The sequence below is a fragment of the Thunnus albacares genome, chromosome 10, assembly GCF_914725855.1.
Source record: "Thunnus albacares chromosome 10, fThuAlb1.1, whole genome shotgun sequence".
NCBI lineage: Eukaryota > Metazoa > Chordata > Actinopteri > Scombriformes > Scombridae > Thunnus > Thunnus albacares.
The window spans coordinates 24,228,970-24,240,349 of NC_058115.1; the positions used below are offsets into that span (position 1 = coordinate 24,228,970).

An 11,380-nucleotide genomic window follows, 5' to 3' on the forward strand; every position below is an offset into this window, starting at 1 on the left:
GAGAAATGCATGTGATTGGTTATTACAGATTCAAAGTGCACTTCCTGTCACATTGGTCTCATTCTGGTCTTTGTGAAGCATATTTCACCTCTCATTCTTCACCATTCACTCAGTCATTTTAATGATAATCTCAAAGATTTTTTTTTTAATGAATTTTGGGAACTCTTTTAATACTGCTCTCATCTTGTAGTGCTTTTCATCTTTGGTCAGCATGTCCAGCTTCTGTCCTCACTCTGCGTGTAGGTGCACAGCTCTGCAGTGAGCTAAACACACTTTTAACAGTGGTTGAAGACAGGAGTGGCCTGTGAGGATTTTACTGGAACAAACGGTGAAGATGTGAAAATACAGTATCAGAAAAGATATTTGATGATATTGATTACAAATCAGAAAAAGACAAGATACCATAAACAAGTGTCAGGCCAAACATATTGTAAAGACGAACTAGTACAGAAACAAGGAAACTGGATTCACAAAAGTAAAATGTTACACAAGTCACGTTGTCCCACATGTATGATGATTGGAACAGATCAACATATGTAGTATGTAATATCCACTGTGTACCACCTGCTCAGCACCAAATGACAAACAGGCACAGTTAGCAACTATATGGTGAACATAGTGGAGCATTTAGCAGCAAAAGAACCAAATATTTCCCTCAAGAGTTGGTTGAAATGATAAATAGAGCTAAAAGAGTCAATATTGGACTTATATTCACCAGATATCCAGAAACATGACTCCAAATGAATAATAATGTTGCTCCATAACTGCTGGATCTGTAAATAAGCAACTAGCTAACAAGTTCATCATATCAACTTAAAGTTACTACGAGGAAACCTTTGGTTATGAAACAGTCTCATGATGCCTCTGATGCTTCTTTATGACCTACATGAGCAAATGAGACCATCAGCAAGAAGACTGGCTATTTCTATACAGTTATTCTAAATGCCTGCCACCAGGTCAGGTTCCTCAAGAAATCAGATGAAACGCTTTACGGCACACATACCATTTTTGGGGGCCTTGGATACTTTAAAACTCATGAAAATTGGCACACACCTCAGAAAGTTCTCTAGTGATTGGGCTTGGGTGTGGCCAGTGGGCTCCACCCCCAAGCGCTAGGCCATTTTGGAACAAAGTTTCTTCGATGTTCATAAAATTTGGTGGGTTCATTGTTCTCAATGTTCTGACATAATACATATTTTTTCAAATTTTCTCTCCCAACTGAACACGTTTGAGGCCTTAGGATTTGCAAAAACTCATGAATCTTTGCACCTATGTTTGAACTAGTAAATATTTCAATTAGTATCACGTGGCACGTTGGTTCTATAGTGCCCCCTAATTACTTTTAGGATTTTTGTGGTTTTAGGGGTACTCAAAAACTCACTAATCTTTGCACATTCATCAGATGTGGTGTAACTTGATATCTGATACAGATCTTGGGGTTGGGTGTGGCAAAATGGCTTGAGGGTGCCCCCTAGAAAATTTCAAAGTCAAAGCTCCCACCTTTAAATTTGACATAGATGTATGAAATTGCGCACGCTGATGTAAAATCTCCTGACTTAAAAACAGCCTCTTGGAGCCATACCTTAAGTCCAACAGGAAGTCAGACATTTCGAATCTACTTCACATTTTTTCCGCAAAGTGAAGCCATTTACAGGCATTGTACTTTAATGAACTCCTCCTAGAGATTAATCCGAGCAATGGTAAGTGATATCTAAAGAGCTTTACGATGCTAAATTGCAAAGCCTTTTTAACTTTCATGGAGTGCCCTTAGTGTGGAGGGCCGGTAAATTTTGCCAAAAACATGTTTGGGGCATTAAAAAGGAAGTTGTTGTATCTGGACTTTATATTGTCCAGTCTGCCCCAGATTTCTCATGCTTGATAAGAGTCCAGGCCTGAACACAACTACATGTCAATATTGAATCATAATCATAGCGCCACCTACTGACAACAGGAAGTCAGTCTTACATGACAAACATCATCCGATTTACAGGAAATTTATATGGTGTGGTCTACACATGATATACAACAACATGACATATAATTAGTGGGTGTTCTCTAGCACCACATAGTGGACACAGAAACTGATAGTTATCTCTTACATGCAATGTCCGATATTCATGAAAATGTATATCCATGTCAGTTGTCCTCTGATAAATGTATTACTTCATTAATATTTCACTTGTGTAGTATTGCCTACAGGCAACAGGAAGTGAAGCCTAAGTGACACATTGTTCCTCAAATGTATACACAGTTACCAATATGTCAACTCAAGCACCACATACTGCACAAAAGAAATAATATTTTACCAATTCACACAGTGTCCGATAATCCTGAAAATTCAGAGCTGAGTCAACAGACCTCCAGTATTGAAACCATGGCTGCTACTCACTCTGACGGGTGCAAGGGCCCGTTCGTCACTGCTTGCAGTTTTAATTATTATTATTTCTTGTCAGATTGATCATGAATAATCTGTCAAATTCTGAATAATGTAAGAAAAACATATTAAAAATGTTATTTTAAAATGTACACTTGCATTGTGGTCACAATCGGTAACTTTAACTGAAAAAAAATCCCACCGTGACCTTTCGGTTTTGTCCATGTCCTTACAGGTTCCTAAAAGTCCAGGTCACGACCAAGATGATAATTTCCTACAGTAAACTGAATCTTCTAAAGTTAGCATTGAGAATTGTATAGCCTAGCAGTGGACTACGGTGTTTAAGTACATTTTTAACATTTCTAAAGTTAGTGATAGATGATTAGGGTTGAACATTTTCACCTGATCCAGACACCATGAGTCTAAATTTGCTGTGACACTCAAATAGGAAAGATGACTGAAAGATGTTAGCCTGACATTGAGAGTTTTTTTCTTTTTCTGTTGGGGGAAAGTCTGTAAAAACAGTGTTCGCACGTAATGACAGCCGTTCTGCTGTTGGAAAACCTCTCCGATGCAACACAATCGGTGAAACGGCACTTTTCTTTTCCCGTTTGTATCACTGACAGCTGTACAGACTGTTGAAGCAGGCATCATGTTGATATGAAAACAGTTGGTTCAGTGTGCGTCTTCATCCATTTAAGGCTCACTGTGGGAGTGGAAATGAGGCTTGTGCATGTGTGCTCAGCTCCTCAATGAATAAATAAAACAAAACCATATGTACGCACAGCTTGTTAAATCTGATGAAAATAATACGTATGCATATTTCTCTAATAGTCAATGTGTTGTTTGCACTAGAAAACAAACACACACAAAAAGGAAGATGTATCAATGTCTCTTAAAGAGACTAATCAATCATGATGTTATCAACACAATTTGAGTATTACTTTCATTATTGACCACTAAATCATACCAAGTTCCAGTTTAGTTCCATTTCCAAATAATATCTCTCCACATGTGGCCACAGCACAATGATAAGTCCCATCATCAGAGGAGCTGATGTTTTTAGAGAAGCGATAGACACAGCTCTTTGGAGACGAGTGAATGCCAGTTTTATTTCTACATTCATCACGACTTCCATCAGTGTAGATGAAGTCTGGATGAGATGCATTTGATCCGGCTCTGAGGTGATAGAGGAACATCTTTTGGTGGGGGCAGTGTGATGGTGTGGGGCGGCATCTCCCTCACTGGAAAAACGAGGCTTGTCGTCATTGGAGGCAATCTCAATGCAGAGGTATATCGAGATGAGATTCCGCAACCAGTGGCAATCCCATATCTCCACAGTCTGGGACCAAACTCTATCCTCCATGATGACAACGCTTGCCCCCACAGAGCGAGATTTATCAGAGACTACCTCCAGACTTTGGGAGTGGAGAAGATGTAATGGCCTGCCAGCAGTCTTGACCTCAACCCCATTGAACACTTGTGGGATCAGCTTGGGTGTGCTGTTCGTGCCAGAGTGACCAACACAACCACGTTGGCTGACTTGCGACAAATGATGGTTGAAGAATGAGATGCCATCCCACAGCAGTGTGTGACCAGGCTGGTGACCAGCATGAGGAGGAGGTGCCAGGCTGTCGTGGCTGTGTATGGTTCTTCCACACGCTACTGAGGCTCCTGTCTGTTAAATGAATAAACTGTGAAATTGCCAGTATTGTCTTGTTTCTTCAAACTTCAATCATCCAATCCACCAAACACCAAACAAGAGTCAATGGCAGAATAAGCTGCTTGACGAGGCTATGAGTGGGAGGCAGGGCTTTGTTCAGGCTGTTCTCTGCAGGAATGAAGAAATAGTGACAGACAGGTTCAGTGCATTCAGACACGAAGAGCTAACTGTGGCGGGGCGGTCAAACAAGAATGTCTGACTGAAAGATGTTAGCTTGACATTCGGAGTATTTTTTTTTCAGTTGTTGGAAAGTTTGAGGACATGAAGTATGAGTGGACCATTTCTAAACCTCCAGAGGTGGCTGCTTAGATCTGAGGTGGTCAGGTTCCTCAACATGTATAGGGAACCTACACATACACATGTATCTGATGTGAGAAACACTTACCTGCAGAGGTATGCCCTGGCTGTAAATCGCTGAAGTAGAGTATTATCATGATTCAGAAATAAAAATCTAAAATAAAATATTCAACTACTTAAACAAAAAGTAAAAGCTAAAAACTCTCTTCAGACACTTTACTCTTCATTCTGTTTGCCAAAGAATTTGTGGGCCAAAAACCAAAACAATGAGCTAAAGAAGCTACAATGGAGTACTCTCTTAGGGCTATTAAGCGGGGAGGATGTCTGTAGGTCCATAAACTGTATTAAAATGTCTAAAACTGAAATGTCCAAATAGTATGAATTGATCAATTTGACTCAAATATGAAACCATGACTTCTTAATTTCCACAGTAACACTTGATCTGGTACATGTTCTAAAGGGAAAAGAATAGTTTGTGTTCTGTTTTGTTAAGTTTTCTTCAGACATCAGGATCCAGATGAGACTCTGCTATTTCATTCTACAGTATTTATGTTATTTTATTCTGTTTGGTGCCAAGTTTACTTATTTTTTCATTTTGCCAAAGTGAATGTGTTTCATTCTCAAAACACAGTTAGTATTACACATAGAAAGAATTTGAGCCATTTAGTTTAAGAATTTTTATTGCAACAGTAAATAATTTCAGATTGAGACAACAAGCAGTTTTCAAACAAAATGTTGTGTTAATACAATTAAAGAAAAAGATAAAATTGACATGAAATAGCTGATATGTAAGAAAGGCAACAATAATATGTGATAGACTATGATTGTCCTAAGTTTGTCAACAATTAAGTGATTTTTTTGAGTAAGGATTAATATGTAATATTTAGCCAAGATAAAAACAAAACAAAATAAAACAACCACAAACAGATGCAAGTGCTCAATATTATCAACAGTATCAACATTTAACTCATGAGTACACTAGGGTTGGGCATCGAGAACTGGTTCCAAAATTTAGATTCCTAATGAATCATTAAGAAATTTTAATTTCGATTCCACTTATCAGTTCCCAAACACGTTACATATCTGCAAGGACCTATCTCCGTTATGCATCAACGCAACAGCTTGTTTGTTTACATATGAGCATGCATGGCTAACATCACAACAATATTGAGAGAAAGATGGACCACGGTAAACGCTCTAAAGTGTGTCTTCACTTTATTTAAGAAAATGAAAAGGCAAAGTACAATGCATGTGGGAAGCTAATTAGCTGTAAGTCAGGTTGCACATCAAATCTGACCAAATATTTAAGGCAGCATGGCACCGGTCTCCCAGCCCGAGTGTGTCATCAGCCAGCACCTCCAGTAGAGCCAGGGATACCAAGCTGCGACACACTGTCTATGTATGTATGTAAGTTTCTGTTTCCTGTTGTCATTAAGGTGTCACTTTTCTTTTTCAACTTTTTCTTGTTGTTCAGCAACATAAAGGAAGTCCTCAGCTGCATTCAGACTGAAAACAGTGCTGTGTTGGTGTGATCAATGAAATACAATCCAGCAGTCTAGTGGGGGGAACAGATTATTGCGTTTAAAGGCTGATCAGAAAAACACTGCACAGCGGTTTGTTATACTCACAGACTGGATTTAACAACTCTGGAAAGTTATCACGCTGCAACCCTATTCAGCAGTGCGCACATGTGGCATGTCTTTGAACTGACTTATTTTAATGAAACAATAAAAGTCATAGTAAACGCTTAAAAGAATGAAGATATTTTTGTTATTTAAACATTTCATTTTTTTACCACATTGGACTAGAAACTGGGAATCGTTAATCAGAAACGGAATCAGAATCGATAAAATTCAGACGATACTCAACCGTAGAGTACACACTGTCGTCTGAAAACTCTTTCTTCTTTCTTCTTCTCGTTGCTTTTCTTTCTGGGAAATTTGTTGCAGTGTTCATTTTGTCTTCAGCTTCAATCTGTGCAGCAAATACAATGGTTATATATATAAAGTGATATATATACGGTGCCTTTAATGAAATAACAATACATTTCATTTTGTTTTTTCACTCACAATATCATGTCTTTGTTGGCGCAAGTTGTCATGTCGAGCTTCTGAAATAGTGCTTTCCATTCCTAAAAATTAATGAAATCATAACAATAAACATTTGATTAGATAAAGAAACTTAATCTGACTTCTTAATATATAATATTAAGTATAATGTCATAAAATAAAAATCGTAAAAGTGGACATTTTCTTTGATTATTCATATAAAATATAGTCAGAGAGTTAAATGAGGTACACAAAGGAAAAACAACCTCTATGAAGACTTAAATGTTTGTCTTTTGAATGCATGTTGCTGTTGTTCAAAAGTTCATAAATAATATACAATAAGACGTGATTCTACCCAAGAACATATACTGTAAAGGTTTGTCCAAACTTGTACATAAAATGTATAAATAAATGAATATGTCATACATCAGAACATGTTTTCAACATAAAGGTAGCATTTAGTTTGTTTCAACACTTACCTTTATTTTGTTCACGTACTCTTAGACTTCGGTTGCAGATGAGGACGACAATTGCAACAACAGAAATGGTCAAGCAGACTATTAATATCACTATTCCAATAAATAGTGAATGTGTTGTTTGCACTAGAAAACAAACACACACAAAAAGAAAGATGTATCAAAGATTAAAGAGACTTATCAATCATGATGTTATCAACATAATTTAAGTATTACTTTCATTATTGAACACTAAATCATACCAAGTTCCAGTTTAGTTCCATTTCCAAATAATATCTCTCCACATGTGGCCACAGCACAGTAATAAGTCCCATCATCAGAGGAGCTGACGTTTTTAGAGAAGCGATAGACACAGCTCTTTGGAGACGAGTGAATGCCAGTTTTCTTTCTACATTCATCACGACTTCCATCAGTGTAGATGAAGTCTGGGTGAGATGCATCTGATCCGGCTCTGTACCAGTAAACACTGTGTACTCCTGGACACGTCTTGTTCTTGTATTCAGAGAGGACTGAACACTGGAGAGTCACAGAGTCTCCTGGACGGACTGGATCAGACACTGTCGGCCACTGAACAACAGTATAGTTTGATGTCCTTTCAGTGTTTCCTATGCAATGCAAAACTACGTTAAAAATTAGAGACCTCCACACACATTTTGAAAACAGTTATTGAAATATATATAAATATATATATGTATATAAGTTTTGTAATGAAATTAGGAAATTTAGTGACACTTTAAAGTTAAAGTAAGATAGATCACAGTATTACCTTTAACTAATAAATATGTCCCGCTCCATTCAGGATCAAACCAGTCCATGACTGCACAATGGTACATTCCCTCGTCTTCTTGGGTTGTCCTCAAAATGGTCAGGTTAACAAAATTCTTATCTTTACGTACCTTCAATCTTGTGGAATTAAACTCTGGTGCATACTCAGGTGTTGCAGATTTAATCAGTTTCACAATTAATTTCAGAGTATCACCGGCACTCTGCTTGTACCAGTAGAGTTGTTTACTGTTGAGCTCATCATTAGATAAACATGTCAAGTTTGCAGGTTGACCATGTTGAACCGTGATCACTGGAATCAGCGTATCTGAATGAAATGAAAATATAGAATACACATTGTAAATAACAATTATTGTATGATGTGGAAAATGTATTATGCAAAAAGATGATATATGAACCTCCAAACATCTTGTCAGCATGCAAATTCTTAGTTGTATAGAGAATACACAGAATTAGATGGTACTTACATCCTTGATGAAGAACAAGCAGTGTTACCCATAACACGATCATTTTCACAGTGTCTGTTGTTAGGAACCTTTCTGGTATTTCACTGAGTAAAGGAGGTGATGTGACGTGGCCACGACACTGAATGTCACACTGAGAAATGCATGTGATTGGTTATTACAGATTCAAAGTGCACTTCCTGTCACATTGGTCTCATTCTGGTCTTTGTGAAGCATATTTCACCTCTCATTCTTCACCATTCACTCAGTCATTTTAATGATAATCTCAAAGATTTTTGATTTTATGAATTTTGGGAACTCTTCTATTAATGCTCTCATCTTGTAGTGCTTTTCATCTTTGGTCAGCATGTCCAGCTTCTGTCCTCACTCTGCGTGTAGGTGCACAGCTCTGCAGTGAGCTAAACACACTTTTAACAGTGGTTGAAAACAGGAGTAGCCTGTGAGAATTTTACTGGAATAAACTGTGAAAATGTGAAAATACAGTATCAGAGAAGATATTTGATGATATTGATTACAAATCAGAAAAAGACAAGATACCATAAACAAGTGTCAGACCAAACATATTGTCAAGACAAACTAGTACAGAAACAAGGAAACTGGATTCACAAAAGTAAAATGTTACACGAGTCACGTTGTCCCGCATGTATGATGAAACAAAGTATCATCATCATCAACATATGTAGTATGAAGAACAACTTTATTAGTATACTTTATTAGATGACCGACGCGTCAGTCATCTAATAAAGTTGTTCTTCATACTACAAGTGTTGCTTGAGTTCTCATCCTCTAGACTTCTTTCCTTTCTCCGCGAACCTTGGAAGTAAGTGAAGTTGTGCCAGACCCTTGCTCTGCATCTACAGATCAACATATAAAATTTATACTGTGTCAAATAACAATGTGTAATGTGAGAGGCATCACTCGTACTGATGAACCTTCTGTGAATCTTGGTTTTATGGGGCTTCATAATAAGTTTTAGGTCATTGTTTAGCTGTCTGATTTGCAACTTTTGGTTTGATCTCACTGTTCTGACAGCGCCAAAAAAAAAAGCGCTAAATACCCACTGTGTACTACCTGCTCAGCATCAAATGTCAAACAGACACAGTTAGCAACTAGCTGGTGAACATAGTGGAGCATTTAGCAGCAAAAGAGCCAAATATTTCCCTCAGGAGTTGGTTGAAATGATAAATAGAGCTAAAAGAGTCAATATTGGACTTATATTCACCAGATATCCAGAAACATGAATCCAAATGAACAATAATGAGAATGTAAATAAGCAACTAGCGAAGAAGTTCATCATATCAACTTAGAGTTACTACGAGGAAACCTTTAACTGGTTATGAAACAGTCTCATGATGCCTCTGATGCTTCTTTATGACCTACATGAGCAAATGAGACCATCAACAAGAAGACTGGCTATTTCTATACAGTTATTCTAAACGCCTGCCACCAGGTCAGATTCCTCAAGAAATCAGCACACATACCATTTTTGGGGGCCTTGGGATTCTTGAAAACTCATGAAAATTGGCACACACCTCAGAACTGGGAGAAATTGCAAAGTTCTCTAGTGATTGGGCTTGGGTGTGGCCAGTGGGCTCCACCCCCAAGCGCTAGGCCATTTTGGAACAAAGTTTCTTTGATGTTCATAAAATTTGGTGGGTTCATTACTCTCAATGCTCTGACATGATACATATTTTTTCAATTTTTTTCTCCCAACTGAACACGTTTGAGGCCTTAGGATTTGCAAAAACTCATGAATCTTTGCACCTATGTTTGAACTAGTAAATATTTCAATTAGTATCACGTGGCATGTTGGTTCTATAGTGTCCCCTAATTGCTTTTAGGATTTTTGTGGTTTTAGGCGTACTCAAAAACTCACTAATCTTTGCACATTCATCAGATGTGGAGTAACTTGATATCTGATACAGATCTTGGGGTTGGGTGTGACAAAATGGCTTGAGGGTGCCCCCTAGAAAATTTCAAAGTCAAAGCTCCCACCTTTAAATTTGACATAGATGTATGAAATTGCGCACGCTGATGTACAATCTCCTGACTTAAAAACAGCCTCTTGGAGCCATACCTTAAGTCCAACAGGAAGTCAGACATTTCAAATCTACTTCACATTTTTTCCGCAAAGTGAAGCCATTTACAGGCATTGTACTTTAATGAACTCCTCCTAGAGATTAATCCGAGCAATTTCAAATTTGGTAGGTGATATCTAAAGACCTTTACGATGCTAAATTGCAAAGCTTTTTCATTTTCATGGAATGCCCTTGGTGTGGTGGGCCGGTAAATTTTGCCAAAAATATGTTTGGGGCATTAAAAAGGAAGTTGTTGTATCTCCACTTTACATTGTCCAGTCTGCCCCAGATTTCTCATGCTTGATAAGAGTCCAGGCCTGAACACAACTACATGTCAATATTGAGTCATAATCATAGCGCCACCTACTGACAACAGGAAGTCAGCCTTACATGACAAACATCATTTGGAGACGAGTGAATGCCAGTTTTATTTCTACATTCATCACGACTTCCATCAGTGTAGATGAAGTCTGGATGAGATGCATTTGATCCGGCTCTGAGGTGATAAAGTAACATCTTTTGGTGGAGGCAGTGTGATGGTGTGGGGCTTTCCCTCAATGGACAAAACGAGGCTTGTCATCATTGGAGGCAATCTCAATGCAGAGAGATATCGAGATGAGATTCTGCAACCAGTGGCAATCCCATATCTCCACAGTCTGGGACCAAACTCTATCCTCCATGATGACAACGCTTGCCCCCACAGAGCGAGATTTATCAGAGACTACCTCCAGACTTTGGGAGTGGAGAAGATGAAATGGCCTGCCAGCAGTCTTGACCTCAACCCCATTGAACACTTGTGGGATCAGCTTGGGTGTGCTGTTCGTGCCAGAGTGACCAACACAACCACGTTGGCTGACTTGCGACAAATGCTGGTAGAAGAATGGGATGCCATCCTACAGCAGTGTGTGACCAGGCTGGTGACCAGCATGAGGAGGAGGTGCCAGGCTGTCTTGGCTGTGTATGGTTCTTCCACACGCTACTGAGGCTCCTGTCTGTTAAATGAATAAATTGTGAAATTGCCAGTATTGTCTTGTTTCTTCAAACTTCAATCATCCAATCCACCAAACACCAAACAAGAGTCAATGGCAGAATAAGCTGCTTGACGAGGCTATGAGTGGGAGGCAGGGCTTTGTTCAG

The 11,380-nt window shown here is 38.5% G+C and overlaps 1 protein-coding gene across 1 annotated transcript; it reads right to left on the reverse strand.

The window, feature by feature from the left end:
- Positions 1–3,201: 3,201 nt before the first annotated feature.
- LOC122990100 lies at positions 3,202–7,733 on the reverse strand. Its single transcript, XM_044363221.1, has 5 exons — positions 7,726–7,733; positions 7,161–7,558; positions 6,922–7,044; positions 6,464–6,525; positions 3,202–3,225 (listed from the first exon to the last, which is right to left on the reverse strand). The coding sequence occupies exons 1-5, from the start codon at positions 7,731–7,733 to the stop codon at positions 3,202–3,204; spliced, it is 615 nt and encodes a 204-aa protein (XP_044219156.1).
- Between the last annotated feature and the right edge of the window lie 3,647 nt (positions 7,734–11,380).